Raw genomic sequence first — 17819 nt, forward strand, 5'->3', positions numbered from 1 at the left:
CGGGCCGGGCCAGCACTATGATCCGAGGCTACGGTCCAAGCACCGCACGGTGCTCGTGCCGGGTTGAACCAGACACTGTTAAATGGGTCGTGCCTCGGACCGGCTTGCCAGACACGACCCATTTGACTATTTATACCTCCGCACGATAATGATGGTCCTCAGCTCAGTTTTCACCACCTCGTTCGTCATTCTACTTCTTTTCTCTCTCTCCTCATGCCTCCACCTCCGCGCCACCCCATTCTCGGCAGAGGGTGTAGGAGCAGGCGCATCCTCCTCGTATTAGTTCGACACTAGGCCCAACATCGACTCGCGCGGTGGCTATTACACGTCCACGAGGACGTTTCGCATCATGTGTGCACCATCATTTTTACCGTCGTCGGACGTCCCGTTCGTCTTCCCTGCCTTCGCCCTGTTCTTCCATCCCAACATGCTGCCCCCGCCCATAGTCACAGCCGCGAGCCGACCAACGCTCGTCGACGCAGGTACGGGGCGAGTCGGTCATGCTTCTGGACTTTCTCCATGCGTGTCGTCGAGGAGGACATGGTGGCGCCTGTCACGCTTAGGTTATCTTAGCGATGAGGAGTCCAGGTCTGAGATATTAGATAACTAAGACCCATAGCGTGGCAGCAGTCGGCATATGTTACGGAGTTGGTGATGGTGTTGTGTCGCTTCGGCGGGTCCAGGGCTGGAAGACACTCGTATTCTCTCGCCCTTCTTGGACTGACGCCTGGTGCGGGTGCCTTTTGATTTGGAGCTGCTCCGGCTGGGCTTCTTTTTCCGCTTGCGTACTCTCTCCCTATATATCTAGCGGTATATTACTTATGTCGCATCTAGATGTCTAGGTCTTCGTCGTGTCCTTCTCCGACAACGAACAGGTATGCCCACCTCTTCCGTTCCACTCCTGCTCTATAAAACTTTGAAAGTGGGGAGGCGAGGGATAAGGGGCTCTGATTTGCTGACTATGGTACTCGTGCGTTCATAAAAAATATTATGCGAAGAATCAAAACAACCAATAAAAAATCTTGATATCTTTTCGGTGGATAATTTATATAGGTATTATTGTGAGCCGTCGCAACACGCAACGCACGGGTAACTAACTAGTATAATATAATACAATAATAATAAATAAATAAAAATTGACATGGGACCTCTCCGATCAAGCGCCGCAGGGACACCACCGTCACGATCGTCCTGTTCTCCAATCAAGCGGCGCTTGGGGCCTCCGATCAAGCGTCTGGGAGAAGATACACGTAAAGCTACGCCTGGGAGAGGATACGCTTGAGATCGCAAGGATTTTTCTGACGTGGGACCATATGTGGAGGGGAAGAGCTCCATGCGTCGACCAGTTTTGGGGAGAGCTGCTTTCTTTTTTTATTAGGAAAAATCCATCAAAGAGCTTTCCGTTTAATAGATTTTTTGAAGGAGTTCTGTTTAATAGATTTTTTGAAGGAGTTCTGGGAGGAACCATACCAAAGGGTCTTTAGTTGTTAGCTGCTCTAATCTAGCTAATAACTTATTAGCTGGCTTAAAATTAACTCTAGAGGATTAGAGCAGGGGTCTTACATAGGATTTATTTTTTAGCATGAATAAGCGTATTCAAGGTTGTATCGGTACTCGACATAAAGGATTTTTATTATTCTAATTAAGGCAAATCATATTGAAATCTGCTAAGTTTATGTAGAAGAACATTAATATCTATCTATATACAAAGTAAAGTGTGAAAGCGCATCATATAATATCTTTAATGAAGCTCGGTTCGCAAAAAAAAACTAATTCCGCTCATTTGATGCCATAATAATAATAATAATAATAATAATAATAATAATAATAATAATAATAATAATAATAATAATAATAATAATAATAATAATAATAATAATAATAATAATAATAATAATAAACTTTCTATAATTTTAATTAGATTTGGAAAGGTTTAACCAAGAAAAAATTAAAATATATTAGGATGGAGCGAGTATACGTGAAACTAGAAAGAATCCCCACATCTTTGGCGCGTGACGTCCATCCTCCCACTTGCCTCACGTCACGTCTAGGATTGAAAAGGGACGGAAAAAATCTCGTCTCGATTCGTACCGTTTTCTAAATTTGATCCGACTGTTTCTGTATTTACGGAAAAATATGGAAACGGGGCGGAAACGGGAGAGAGCTTATTTTGTCCGTTTTTGTGGGATCCCGTTTTTTTCGGATTGAACTCGTATTTATTCCGTATTTGACAAATATGAGACGAGCCTAATATGCATTAGTATATAAACTAAATCCTCGTGTATTTAGGTGACAAATTATAGCACAATTGACCATTGTAACCACCGGCTTTTTTCAAATGACAAGTGATCTAAAATCTTAAACAACATCGGATGTGACTAAATGTACATATTTAGCAACCAAACAACAATAGAATGTTGTCTCTCTATATTTATTTGTTTTATGTTATTATTCTGCCAATCAATCACTAGTTAAACGGCAACAACATTTCTATTTGTATTAAATTATGAGTTTTTGTTAGTATTTCCATTTCTGTTCGTTTTCGCAGTTCCGTTTATCTCGTTCCCGTTTCCGTTCCCGACTATTCCGGACCCGATCCCGTTTCCGATGATAAAACGCGGATACGGAAATGAAAGAGAGGTTTTTCCGTCTGTTTTCATCCCTAGTCACGTCAGGAATCTTGCAACTACAAAGTTTCGTAACTTTTAAAGACCTACAATTTTTATGTTGGTGGTTTTTTCATTCGAGATCGTTTTTAAAATTTAAATTTAATTTTTTTAAAATTCAGACGTAGTTTTCGTTGATAAGATGACTTTAAATGAAAATATTGTTAACTGCAAAATTCTATAACTTGTCAAGATCTACAAAATTTATTTTGGTTGTTTAGTCATTTATTCACCCCACACGATAGTTCTAATATTATTCATAAATCTTATACATCTCTTTTATAGTTTCATAAACTACGAGAGACATATGTTTTATGAACACATCTACTTTTATTTTGTCATATGAAGAAATGACCAAAATATAAATTGTACGTTTTGATGAGTTATACAAATTTATAATTGAAAACTTTTTTATTTAAATTAATTTACTGCTTCAAATGAGATTTTTAAATTGTCTTTGTCTAGTGTTGGAAAAAACACTCGGCAAAAAAAAATTTTTGTCTAGTGTCAAAAATAAAACACTCGGCAAACAGTTTCTTTGCCGAGTGTATTTTTTACTAGGGTTTTTTGCTTGACACTAGGTAAGGAGCTTCTTTGCTGAATGTCCGAAAGAAAACACTCGACAAATCATTTGGCACTCGCCAAAGAGCCGAATTCTGGTAGTGCAGACAACATGTCCATCCTCCCACTTGCCGCACGGCACGCCACGAACATTGCACCCTTCATTTTAGACTATCTCCAGCAGTTTATTCATTCGCATACTCATGTTCAAACTCTACTATATGAACAGTGTAAAACAGTATTTTAGATAAACTGTTGGACACAGTTTTATACAAATATAAAGTAAAACTAAGCGTTTCAATTTAGGTTTGTTGGCTCCACATTCATATTTATCTAATCAAAATAACGTAAAATATTTTTATGTTTTATTAAAATAAAATCTAGACATGTGATATATAGATAGCATGGCAACTTATATTTAGGTGGTGTTTGGTTTCTAGTGACTAATGTTTAGTCCCTACATTTTATTTCATTTTAGTTTCAAAATTGTCAAATATAGAAACTAAAACTTTATTTTAGTTTCTATATTTAACAATTTATAAACTAAAAAGGAATAAAATGAAGGGACTAAACATTAGTCCCTAGAAACCAAACACCCTTTTAATTTTCGGAAGTCAAGAGAAAGAAAGCAGTAATCTATTGTACTCAGATTGGGCGAAGCGAATATGCGAATGCAAGGAGGCCAACGTGCCAAACGAAAGCGTGTTGGCCATTGACCACATTCGACATTAGTTGCTACCGCGACACATTCGTGTACCGCTGGTCCCTGCCAAGTGTCAACAACCTAATAAAAATGAAAATAAAAATGGTTTGTGGACGGCACCATCTCCATGCACGTAAGGAAAATCAGTCACAACTCAACAAGCAAGGAGATCGCGCCACTCACACATCGGCCATGTGCGGCCAGTTTATTGTGCCGTTGTAGCCCGCATTAAGAATCGGAAATCAGTCATCCCAGTGCATTGCAGGTGCAGCAGTGCTGCATTGGGCAAGCGGGCGATCACGTGAAGTTGCTTGCACAGTTGCGCTGCCTTTGCTTGCTATACGTAGTGATCAGCCTCCAGCCCCCACCCCACTTTCTGACGGTTTATTTTGGCAAGCATTCGATGCTTCTCGCAGCGCTTCTCGATCGCGCCCGTCCGTCCACGTGTGCTTGGCCCTGTGCGCTGTTCTCCTGGTGGACGGAGGCGGGCGGTGCAACGTCTGCGCCGCGCCCGAGTGAGCGGTGCACGGTGCTTCAGTTGCCGCCCCGCGAAGCTTTAAAAGCAAACCGAGAGCGCACGTAGAGACATCCCAGCAGCAGGTAGCAGCAGCGCATGACTTTGTATCTGCAACTCGTTTCGACTAGCCTGCACGCCGGGAGCCCTCGTCTCGCCCTTCTCCACCTCCGAAGGTAGGGTACCTGATACTTCCCTGCCCCGCGCATCGCATCCGCGGTTTTAGTTTGCTGGCCTCGGTTCCGATCGATTCCTCGATCCTCCCTCCGGGCGGGCGTCCACCGACTTCATCATCCACTCGCCGGCCGAACCGATTTGTTTCGTTTGCCGTTCGATCCGCAGATCCTGCGAGTTCAACCCGCGAGTGAGCATGTCGTCCTACTCCCCGCCGCCGCCGCCGCCGCGGGACCAGTCCATGGACACCGAGGCACCCAACGCGCCCATCACCAGGGAGCGGAGGCTCAACCCCGATCTGCAGGAGCAGCTCCCCAAGCCATGTACGCGCCTCTCGATCACTTCTCTGTTGCCGATCGCCTATATATGATGAACTCAACTGATAATCGTTGTGGCCACAATCTGTTTCCTGATTAGGAGAGCCGTAATCCAGCTCGAGTGCATTGATTCCGTTTCCTTTTTGTCCCTCCCTCCCGGTTCGCAGATCTCGCGAGAGCTCTCGAGGCGGTGGACCCGAGCCACCCGCAGGGGACCAAGGGGCGCGACCCCCGCGGCATGAGCGTGCTTCAGCAGCACGCCGCCTTCTTCGACCGCAATGGCGACGGCGTCATCTACCCCTGGGAGACGTTTCAAGGTATAAATATATGATACATGGCAGTGGCACGGTTGATTGATCAGTCGTTTCAGGCGATCGATGGTGTTCGTTCCTTTCAGGACTGCGAGCGATAGGATGTGGACTCACTGTATCATTCGCGTTCTCCATACTGATCAACCTCTTCCTCAGTTATCCCACTCAGCCGGTAACGTTCTCTCGGCCTCCTGTACTGTACGTGCATGCTTCTGGACGTTCAGCTCTGGAAGAGTCTTGGGTACTGTCTCGTCAGTTCCGTTTTTAATATTTATTGAAGGAGAAAGACAGCTCTGCAATGATCTGAAGCCACTTTCTCGAGATCCAACATTGTTTATTTTCGTATATACTAGACTAGGTATGTGCCCGTGCGTTGCCACGAGAGCAAAAAATAGTATAAAACATATATACGGAACGACAGACATCACTTTGATATGCAAAATATGTCTAGCAAAATACGCCGTAATATTATTATAAATATGCTGACCTAAATAGATCGAACTGATGTTAAACAAACATTATCAATATCACACAAATTCTCTAAAGAGTCAATATAAACTCTTTAATGATAGCTAAAGCATCCCTAGTTCGATGCTCGTGCATTGCAACAATATACATATTATTAATAAAAATGTTACTGCATAACGATTATATGAAAACTAACAAAAAATATATCATTATCGACCTTAATATAATAATATCTCATACAAATCAAATTATACGTTAAAACAAACGTGGTGTTACTGTACATAACAAGCAAGAAACGATTGTTGTGTATAATGTTGCTATTCACTATGTTCAAAAGGTAAAAGAGAAATCATCAAAACACAAGATCGAGATACAATACCAATTGAAAGCACCAAGATAGCACCAAGATGCAAATGGGTTTAAAAGTCAAAAGATAAAGTAGCACCAACTTAATTTTATATACCTAAAACCTTTATATGGAAACTAAAAAAAGATAGTAGCTAATTTTAGATAAAGAACACCAATAAGCATTTTTTCACCTGAACAACTACACCTCCATTAAAATAGCCCTCCTCTCTAATAATGCTAAATATCTCAATAAACTCACCCTCAAATACAACAATTTTTAATTTTCTGAAATTGAGAGAATTAAAGTCAATTTAATTAAAAAGATACCAATAACATAACAAATGGACGTCTAGTATTAGATAGGTTTCGAAAATCAGTGGATCAAGTTCACCTACCTCATCGCTACAATCCTAGCCATCAATAAATTTATATGTTAATGAATGGACAATATATTTGCTATTTATCATTAGATACTTGAGAAGATTTAAAACTGAAGAAAAAATTATTAGGATTCAGAAATACACAGAACATGTTAGTCTGTTACCTGAAGTCCTGAACTGGCCAAACAAGTGAAGTCCTTGACTCATGCGATGCGGGCTGCTTCTCTCCTCTGCTTCTTATTGACATATATAATGCTACCTGATCTTCATATCGTAAATTATTCTAGCCCTAAATACACAACAAATTTACTGATTCACGATCGCACTTGACACACAGGACCATATGACCATAACAATAGAGCTGCTTAGAATACAAAATGCACCTAGGAACAGTTCATTTTAAAAATATGTGAAGCCTATAAGCTTAAAAAAGCATTAATGAATAATGAAATCATGTTCCTGGTTGGATTTCTTTCTAATTGTTCAACAGAAACAACTTGTGTACCCTTAAACCAGAATCTTCTTTTGCCATTACGTCTAAGAAACATCTAGTAGTAATGCAAAGGTTAGTGTTCCCTTAATCTATCCATGTGTACCTAAGCCCTGCTGAACTTATTGAGTTACACAAAAGAATGAAGCAAATAGGAGGATCCAGGGATAAATGATTACATCAATACTACAGGGAACATGACGATGAACCACACCAAACTTAAGAAAAATCCATAGGTGAATATTGTTACAGGATTCAATGGTTCACACAAAGATCATAGGAACATACAGTGAAAATTATCAGTGCTACCGTTCAGGAAAGCAAATGCTAAATCTATTTCTTGGATCCGAGAAGCCCGACACATGTTCAGATGATGATGAAAGGTCATTCATGAATAGAACGGAAGTATATAATGATATTCAACTTCCACACTGCTTTGTCTAGATCATTAAATTCAGCACCTACCAGCCCGTCTTTTACTCTTCCTCCGTCTGCCCTTATCATCAGAATCACTGTCAGACGCAGACTCAGATTCAGAAGATGATGATGATGATGTGTTGTCCCTCCTGTGCCTTCTCTTCTTCTGCTTCCTTCTGTGTTGTCGCTTCTTGCCCTCGGAGTCTGATGAACTATAACTTGAACTGCTTCCAGAAGAGTATTCAGAGCCTGTCACCCATGATTCAGATTCGGAGTCGAACACCGAAGCACCACTACTGTTGCTATCTGAATCACTCGGCGATCGATGCTTCCTCTTACTCTTTCCCTTTTTTTTTTTCTTTCGGCCTTCTCCTTCTTCTGCTTTTCTTTCATCAGCTTCTGCTCCTCTTCCCTCTCCCTTATAATATCAGGATTCTCAAATTGATAAGAAATCGATACACTTTTCTTCAGCTTAGGATTCTTCAACTTTTAAAATTCTAAGTTAATTTGTAGAAAGTATTAATAATATTTTTTATCTATAAATACATTTATTATAAAATATATTTAACGATTTATCCAACCATATGTATGAAGAGAATTAATTCAGAACCAGAATCAAGATGTGATTGAGACTAAATTCTGAGAGCGGCAACTGGCCAAAACCTGAGCGGCGCTGCCCCCATTCGGGCAATCATATATGAATCGGTCTCATGGATTTGTACCGTTTCTCATGGCCATGTCGGGCCAGGTCTCTGCGAATCAGGCATGTTTTCTCAGCAGTCTTTCAAGAACTCCATCCACGGACCACGGGGGGCATGGCCGCATGGGGGCTGACAGGCAAGGACGAGCTGCTTATTCGGATCATCGCTGATCGGATCTAGCCTAGACAGCACGCCAGCGCACTGACTCTCTCTTGAATGAACCTACACAGGTGAAGAGCTCACTTGCCAAAAAAATAATCTACAAAAGTTGTGCCTTGTTCGACGCCGACGTTGCAGGATTATCATACGCACCGATTTTCACATGTGGATTACGCATGGATGGATGCATGAAAGGAAACAATGATTTTGCTACGGCTTGTCGTCGTCGACCTGCTCGCTGCTCTCTGTTCGCCGGTGGCCCATCTTGCCGATGGAGGAGGCGATGCTGCCCATGAGGGTGCTGGTGCTGCCCGTGTCGGCGTGTCGCCGCTGAGGCTCATGGACCGGCGGGACTGGCAGTGCCTGGGAGACTCCAGCTTGCCCCGCTCCTCGTCGTCGCCGGCCCTCGTGCGCGTGGCCACCACCAGCCGGGCGATGCCGCCGCGGCAGAACGGGCAGGTCGGCAGCGGCTGGGACTGCGTCGCCGGGTTGGGCTTGGCGTGGCAGCACAGCGCCAGCGTGCACGCCGCGCACATCTGGTGCCCGCACTCCCGGACCTCGATGCTGCACGCCTGCTCGAAGCAGATGCTGCACACCTCCGCGTCGCTGGCCTGCACGGGCACCACGGCAGTCGTCTAATCAGGTTCAGAACAAGGCCCACGTCATGAGGGAACCAGGATCGTGCATGTGTAATCGTACATTGATTTGGGTGGCGGTGCTTTGAATAATGCTGAGGGCTCATATGGATTGGCGCGGTTGCTCAGATGTGCGGGAAATGAGGCCGATTGAGCAAGTGGATGCGCACATTGCTATGCTGCCCGCCGTTTGACAACATGTGCTAGGCTTGGCATTACCGATAAGCGCAGTGTTAAAATAGTGCCAGAAGCCAGTAGCAATAGCCATCACGCTGACAGCTGCTGGTTAAGCTTCCTTAGTATACACATCACCTTTTGATTGAAGGTGTCATTTGTTCTCTCGGGTCAAGAAGGATGCTTATTTATAGTGCCAGTACGTGTTGGAGCAAGTGACTCTGTTGTGAAACTCTAAAACGTCCAGTGCAGGTGACACTTGGGATTTGACTAAGTTCAGTAATATGTGATCTTATCAGCAAAGCAAAAGAAATTTACCCTGAATCATACCAAGACATGACGCCACAAATGATGAATAACAACAAAAGAGCGCCGTCATCGGGGTGTGATGGCGAGGGGAAGAGTCGGAATTTACCTCAGCTATGGCGGTGCCATGAGCGCCGTCATCGGGGTGCGATGGTGAGGGCAATGCATTCTTGGCGCCTTTCAGGGTCCTCCTCTCCCTCTCTCTGTTGGCCTCCATCAGGGCTGCTTCGAGCAAAGATTTGGCATCGGGTTCCAGCTCGCTGATGAACTTGAGAGCGGACGGCCAGACAAGGGGCTCCGCGGATGACGGGTTCAGCAGTGCCGCGCACGCGACGTGCCCTCGCTTCGCGGCGACCTCATACGGAATTCTCCTGCAGAAAATCAACCCGCCGCATCAGTAGCGAGATCTCATCAGTAGCCAAACATCTGCCTCGGCATTCCAGGCGGCCGGCGTCATGCCATTGCCGACTCTGGTGTAGTGGGGCTGCGAAAACAAGAAAAAAAATGCTCGCTCACCCGACGGAGTCTCGCTGGAGGCGGTCGGCGCCCCAGGACAGCAGTTGCCGGACGCAGTCCAGGTTGCCGTCGCGCGCGGCCAAATGCAGCGGCGTGCTGCCCGAGAATCTGCAGGAGCGAGCGCTCGAGTCAAATGTATGACACACAGCTTTCCTCAAAAGGAGCGATTTTTTTCACATAAAAATAAGTCGTTTGACATGATATGGGAGGGTGAGGGGGCAGCCGGGCAGGGCAGGGCAGGAATCCTCACCCGAAGGCGCCACTGGAGGCAGACACGATGGCGCCGTTCTCGAGTAGGACGTGGACGCAGCGCCGCCAGCCCTGCCTCGCCGCGAGGTGCAGCGGCGTCGCTCCGGTGTCGTCCCGCACGTTCACGAAGCGCGCGAACCCCCTGCACCTCCACAGCTGAGAACACATTAGCAAAGGGGCCAGAGAGCAGCGGCGAGACGGCCGGGGCGACGAAGGCCAACCAGGATTTCGAGACCGGCGCGGACTTGGCCGCCGCCGAGAGGATGGTCCGGAGGCAGTCCGCGTGCCCGTAGTACGCCGCGTAGTGCAGGCACGTCCGCCCGTGCGAGGAATCGGCGGAGTCATCGGCGTCGGCGTTCGTGGACCCTCACCGCGCCGGGCACCACCCCCTTCCCTCCCATCCTCGTTTATCTCCCTCTCCAAGCGATGATTGCGGGGAATGGTAGAGAAGGAGGGAGACGTGGGATGAGGGCGCGATCATCGCACGGTGATGAGGGCGGCTCGCGTGGTGATGAGGGCGACAACATTTTTTGGAAAGGAAGGGCGGCGAGTGCGCTGGAGACGGACAGTGACAGGGGAAGGGGCATTGATGGAGACGTGGAGGCAGAACCGTGCACCATATTCTGTGAACGTCTACACTACTGTCTTATATAGTAGTATAGATATGAGCTCTCTGCTCTCTTCAGTCTCTTCGCGAAGGAGAAGAGAAAACAAAAGGCTCTTGTAAGCTGACCCTCTTTCTGAATTCAGGGATGGTTACCTTCTCCTTTGCTGTCCATCCGTATAGACAACATCCACAAGGGTAAGCACGGGAGTGATTCTGAAACTTACGACACTGAAGGGAGGTATGTACAGCAGTACACTAGTACGCCTAACACACTACTTGCAGTCTCATGCTGCTATGGCCTATGGCCAAAGGTTTCAGTGCCGTTCCAGCCATAGCTAGTTTATGCTTTGCTTTGCTTCAATTCTGCACAGGTTTGATCCATCAAAGTTCGATGCTGTATTCAGTAAGTATGGTCGAACCCATCCTAATGCTCTAACAAAAGACGAGTTGAGCTCAATGCTTCAAGGAAACCGCAATACGTACGATTTCCTTGGCTGGTAAGACAATAGTTGAACTATCAGTGCTTCCGTATTTCGTCGACCAGTTCCATTTTGAACCGTTCTCGGATTAGCCCAATTTCCCGGTTTTTTGTTTGGTAGCTCTGTTTGGACATGAAGTTTATTTCAAATGTCTTGTTCTTTACTATGCTTCTGTTTTCTGAATGTTTTGGGATCTCGTCCCTGGCCTGCAGGTTGGCCGCTGCCGGTGAATGGCTCTTACTCTACAGCTTGGCGAAAGACAAGGATGGCCTCTTGCAGCGCGAAACTGTCCGTGGTCTATTTGATGGGAGCCTATTTGAGCGACTGGAAGACGACAACAACAAGAAGAAATCGTCCTGAATGCTGAGCAGCCTTGTACAGCTCAGGGAAGTGCTGTCAGTACAAAACTACCAGATATACCATTGGTCGTGTTCAAATAACAAATGCTTCGGCTTTGTTCATCCGTCATTAACTATGAGTGCTGGGATTTGTTTGTATGTGTGTCGTGCTACCAGTTTCTTCTCCTGTCGTCTCACACAGGTACTGTATTACGCATGTGTTTTCTAGTGTCCGTGCGGAAGCTGTATTATAAGCTGAAATATGTGCGTTTGAAATTTACTAGTTAGGCCTAGTTTGGGTACTCTTGATTGAAGTGGTTTGGAGGGATTGAAGAGTGTTTAAATCCTCAATAGATCAAAAACTCTCCCAATACATCTCAATCCACTTCAATCTGTCTCATTCCTAGAGTATCCAAACCAAGCCTTAAGGGTGCGCGCCCTGCGCGCGTGTATTGTATGCTTAAAATATATTGACAGATGTGTGCGTTTGAAATTTACTAGCCCTTTAGGTTTCACCTTCTTGAAGATGTTTATAGCGGCCGGATCACTGGGGAGTGGGGACTATAAGCGCTCGCAAACGGGAGAACATCTAAAATACTCGCGGCCTATGGAGTCGCAGGCCAGCCTGTGGGAGGTGTTAGGACTTAGGAAGGTGCCTCGTCTCCGTTCAAATACGATCGTATGGTTAAAAAAAATGACAAAGCAATGAAGACCAAAGCAACAAAGAGGAGGCTTAAGTACTCTTTCTAGCCACGACCTAATCAGCATAAGCTCCTCACCTCCATAATAATACGCTAGTAGATAGAACATTTGGGATCCCTCAAGTGGGATTGCCACCCACGTTCACGGTTAAGAGAACTGTTGGACACCAAAATGAGCGGACATGAGCGGACGGTTCGGCCCTTAGGCCCAGACGGTCCGCGTGTCTCGAGATAAGATTAACTCGGATGTTTATCCTTATCTCGTATGGTTATCCATCTAATCACGTGGGAGTTTGTTGGCTACCTCTTAGAAAAAGGTCCAAACCTCCTCTCCTATAAATATAAAGGGATACGGCCGATTGAGAACCCCCGAATACATTCCAATTGAACCAATTACCTTATTTACTTTTCATGTCCTAGGAGTAGGTGTAGCATAGTTCTAGTTATAGCCTTCGCATATCCACCTCCACCCCTATTCGACTCTACGTCGTCTAGATCCGTCTTGGATGGCCTGCCGATCCCAAGACGACCTTAGGATCTCACCTCTCCCAGGGGGTAAGATCTAGTTGTCCACTCGAGACCTCTTCCTCGAATTGATCTCTTAATTCCTAAGCGACTCCACATCGTCTGGGGACGCCCCGGGTGACCTGTCGACCTGGAGCACCTTAAGATCTTTTCCCCCTAGGGGACGAGATCTAGATTCCAGCAAGGAGGAAGATGACCCTGTCGCCAGGTCGCGGACCGTCCGGTCCAGAGCTGTGGACCGTCCGGTGTGACGCAGGAAAGACACCGCTCCTGCGCCCAGGTCACGGACCGTCAGGCCCAAGGTCGCGGACCGTTCGCGTCGCCGCGGAGGACACTATCAGGCAACCCGGCGACCTGTCGCAGGCCGCCGCCACTGTTCACCTCGCGGAGCCGAACCCAAGTATTGTTCATCACGAGAAGGTCATAGGGTTCGTTGCTATTTGGTCCCAAATAGGTGGTGACCACCATAGAGGTGTTGCCCCACATTTAGGATAACCACTTTATTTGACCCTACATCATCTAAAGGTGCCAATTACCGCCAAGTGGTTCATTATAGTGTTTCGTGACAAAAAAGGCACCAATATACTTTTGGCGACCCCGCTAGGGACGAGGTTGCAGATCTACAAAACTAGGCTTACATGGCCGATTCTAAAGATCTCAACAGTGCTTCTCCAAACAGCGACACAAGGCTGACTAATTTATCGGCCGTGGAGCATGAAAACTTAAAAGATGACATGAAGAAGATGGATGAGGAGATCCAACGACAACAAGATCAGATGCTCAAGGTGGCGAAAAAGTGGTACCTCTCGCACTTCAAGGTAGATCGCCACCAGAAGGTCATAAAGGAGAGGGAAATAGACGTCGATTACATGTCATCCGTGCTGCAACAGCTCCCCACGATAGGTGTTGCCAGGTCAGTCGATGATATTCCATCTATTAAAATTTCTTTTGATAATCGGATTAAAAGTATCAGAGAGGATATAGAAAGGATGGCGCATGCATTAGGAAAAACTCATATGCCTAGTTTTTTATCACATAAATTAGGCGCCAAAACAATTGTGCCAAACACATCGGCAACAAATGAGTTTCCCCAGCCATATTCTGGTATGCCGATGGACTCATATCCAGGACGACCGTCACCACCATCTTCGCTAAATGGTGAGTCAACTCTAAGCACGGCCGGACCGTCCGCACACAATCGCGGACCGTCTGGCCCTCCGTCAGACCGTCCGACACCCTACACCGGACAGTCCGGAGTTACACAGAGCCCACCACAAGGGTCACAGGTGTTGCCTGACATGACCGGACAGTCCGAGGATAGTACCGGACTATCCGATCCACCCGCAGTCCGACTGTGCAGGTCGGACCGTCCGGAGCATCAGAAGTCACCTATGATCTGCCTAGTGCGGAAGGCCGACATAAATATAATCGGAAACCCAAGCCCCAAGAACCAAAAAAAAGTCACATGTCTCTGAGCTTGTTTGGACCACTAAGGCCAAACCTTCTGTTCGCTCTCACCCACACTCGACACAAAAGGAAAAGGTTAAGTTCACATTTCTCTACTACTCTATAAGCCTGTAGTGTAGGCGTCCACACTCCGTGCACCGCGGTTCTGCCTCCGCACCCCCGACATCTTGCCCCCGCACCCGCTTCCTTCAATCACGCAGCACTCCCACCCCTGTCCGCTCCCCGTCATCGGTGCCTCCTCCCTCGCCCGAGACCCGGATCCCGCCGCTCCCCCGTCAAGCTCCCAGTCTCCCCCGTTCCCCGTCTCTCCTCACCTTCCTTCCCTCTTCCTCCCTGCTCGGTGCTCGCACACGCTGGCGCGGCTTGTCCCCACGCTACGCTCCCACCACCACTCGCTGATCGCCCGCCGCCGCCATACGGACCCACTCCTCCTTTGCCCTGGTGCGAGCAGGCTTCGGCAGCAAACCCCGTAGGCTGCTCCCGAACGAGGGAGAACGCGCGGGGCTGGGCTAGCTGCTAGCCAGGGGGCCGAGGGCGGAGGCAGCGAGGAGGTACGTATGGACAAGTGAAGCGTCAAGGCAGCAACTGCGTCGTCGCCGAACCCTAGCAACTTCTCCCCCGACGTCGGCGGTGAGAGGGAGAAGGCGGCCATCGCGGCACACCCGCTGTATGAGCGCCTCCTGGAGGCGCATGTCGCCTGCCTACGCGTCGCTGCCCCCATCGACCAGCTCCCCCACATCGACACGCAGATCACCGCGCGCCCCCTGCCGCTCGCCGGGGCCGCGGCCGCGGGAGGGCCGTCCGGTGGGGAGGACCTCGACCTCTTCATGGTATGGCTCGACATGTTGACAGATTTCAGGAAATCTCAGTTGAATTTCAATTGAATTTCAAACTCAATTGGTGATTCTTTGGAATTTCAAGCACAAAATTAATTTCGAACCTGACAAAAATGGATGAATTTCACCGAGGACTATCTCGGTCGAATCCATGCTAGCCATCGGTGTAGTGTGATGGCTTTTGGCCTTTTGCCTTGCGCCTAAAACAATAATAATGACTAATGGAATCAGCGGGGCAACATCCGATATATTATCTGATTGTCATGGCTGGTGCTGAGGCAGTTGTGTTGTGTGGTGGGCCTTAAATCCCAATTAGGCTAGGAAGATTAGATTCTAGGTTAGAAATTGCAATGATTTTTTAATTTACTCCTTCGGCTTACAGTTCTAAGAAAGCTATGTGTTTTGTCTTTGTATCATTAGTTTCCTCAAGATAGCTTCTAGAATTGAACTGAACAAACTTGCAATAGTACTCAGAGTATCTTCCTCCTGCACTGAATAAGACAACACTCCCTTTGATGTTGTTGAGGAACACCCGCATGGGAGGTCAACGGTAACTGTAACTGTAGCCCTAGGTGTCAATGGAACACCATCACCAAAATTCATTGCAAGCCCACTGAAGGTATTACTCTTGACGCTATCAGGTATGACATCCTACTCCACTTTATATTGAATTTCATGAATAAAAGCACTCATGGTGTTGCTGATAGCCTGACAATTGCATGCCATGGCCATCAACAGGTCCTCTGAAACAGAGAGACGCTTGATGGGCTAGATGAGAGATGTAGGCCTCGTTTTCTTTGATGGAGTCAAGCATGTCTTTGTCTTGCAACATTTGGCATGTTTTGCAAGGTTTATAGTTCGTTATACTTGTAAACTAGAAAAAACATAAAGCGCCAAAAAGGACAACATGATATATGTTATTTATCAATGCAGATTCAAAAAGGTACTTATTCGTTCATTCATTCAACTCAACACATGGATGTAGATCAAATGTGCCACCAATATTTCACTGTTACATAAATCCAGTAAGATTTATCTCTTTTCTGATCTTGTATAAAAATACTCTAGAATATTTTGCTTTCATAGTTTGTTACCACCTGATTTGAAGTGTAAAACTTGTACTATCTCATTTAATATATAGAAACCGTAGTAACGCACGGACACTTAACTAGGTAAATGTTTGTACGTTGCTACGGAATTAATATGATAAAATATATCGATATGCAAACTTAAATCACACAATTAAAAGAATACAATGCAGTGAGTTATATTCAGATCAGCACTATTTTTTTCATGCAATGTATTCATAGCAGTAGCACTAAATCTTTTAAGTGACTCATTACATTGGTACTACTGTGATTTTCCTATTTCTTTTCTGTCACGAATGGAATGATCTACAACTATTTTCTTGATTAGTGGTATACTCAAGTGACTCATTCATGTTTCTTGCTAGTTGTTTACGTGCTTCTAGGCGAGGAGATTCATCAAGTCTCAGACCTTGCCGGCGAGCGCATCCTCATCGACGTGTATGTAGATGTGAATTTTAAGTGCGTGATTGTTTTCAATCTTGTTACAATCTGTTAACATGTGGATGCATTCTTTTAAATCTGAATTCTGAACTACATTTATCTTTTTTGTTTGCCTTCTTTTTTGTAGTGAGACATGTGGTATACTCAGGTTGTTTTCCTGTTATACCCATTTACTATTTGATCACATTTCTATAGATTTTGTCAATTATTTTGACTCTTCAATTGGGAAATATTATGACTCGTTAAGCGTTTCTTCCTTTTCTAGACAAGATTCAAGTTTGTCCTTATCTAAGCGTTTCACCCACAGCACTCTGCTAACACATCTCTTTCTTATCCAGTTTCTTATATGCATTTTTCCATTGTTGATGACGCAAAGCTTGTGTCTAAGGTTGGTTAGCACCTATATTTTCCTTTATGTGATAATCATGCCTCTTGTTGCAAGCAGTCAGAAATAGGCAACACTACTAATTTATCTTTAGTCTGGTAGATTGTCATTCAAGAGCTAGGAAAACCTAAAGAAACTCATTTTTTTACAAGGTAATAGTTTCCCTTGTCTGAATAATTTATCTTGTTTTTTTGTAAATGTGTGCACTAAGACTGTTACTAATGGATCTACTTGCTGGAACAGAAAGAGAGACGACCATTACTGCAACTACTTCACCCTCTTTGATCAAGTTGTCTTTCTCTAGATGATCTTAAATTATTTTCTGTACCCTTCCATCCCAAATTATTTTCTGCAAAGTTTCTACGTACATAGTTTTTTTGCTTTTGCTTTGTACCTAGAAAAGTCAAAAGTCTTATACTTTGAAATAAAGGAAGGAGAATAATATTTTATTGTTAAAAGTACTTGCCTTGCAAACTGAATGAACCATGTTTCTTCGCTTCAAAATGAGTGCAAATTGAAGTAACCATGTTTTACTATATAGTGGCTACAAGTCATAAATCCATAATTATTTCTTACAATAGTTAATTGCTTCTTTTCTTTTACTCTAAGCTTTATTTTTGTCATCAGAGATTTCTCCTGAAATTGTTGCTGAACCGCTAGAAGCTTATTGATTTTATGATGTTATCGATTGTCTGTTCTCTTATAGCTTATATGGTAATTAAATTTGAGTAGAAAATTACATTTGTTCTCTATAAAAATTTATAGAGGTCACTTTGTTTTACAGGTGGGTTGGAATCACCATTGATACCATCCTGGCCACACTCCTAGGTGATCTACTAATCTTCAATTTAAAAAGGAAAATT

General features: G+C 45.2%; 1 protein-coding gene and 1 pseudogene across 1 annotated transcript; one reads left to right on the plus strand and one right to left on the minus strand.

Moving 5' to 3' along the window:
• Positions 1-4520: 4520 nt before the first annotated feature.
• Positions 4521-11824, plus strand: LOC100285543 (caleosin). Its single transcript, NM_001366730.1, has 7 exons — positions 4521-4620; positions 4787-4941; positions 5103-5252; positions 5333-5418; positions 10840-10934; positions 11068-11193; positions 11388-11824. Exons 1-7 carry the CDS (start codon positions 4544-4546, stop codon positions 11533-11535), a joined length of 837 nt encoding a protein of 278 aa, NP_001353659.1. The 5' UTR covers positions 4521-4543; the 3' UTR covers positions 11536-11824.
• LOC103632908 (E3 ubiquitin-protein ligase XB3-like) lies at positions 8377-10448 on the minus strand (annotated as a pseudogene).
• Positions 11825-17819: the final 5995 nt, after the last annotated feature.

The sequence above is a fragment of the Zea mays genome, chromosome 1, assembly GCF_902167145.1.
Source record: "Zea mays cultivar B73 chromosome 1, Zm-B73-REFERENCE-NAM-5.0, whole genome shotgun sequence".
Taxonomy (NCBI): Eukaryota; Viridiplantae; Streptophyta; class Magnoliopsida; order Poales; family Poaceae; genus Zea; species Zea mays.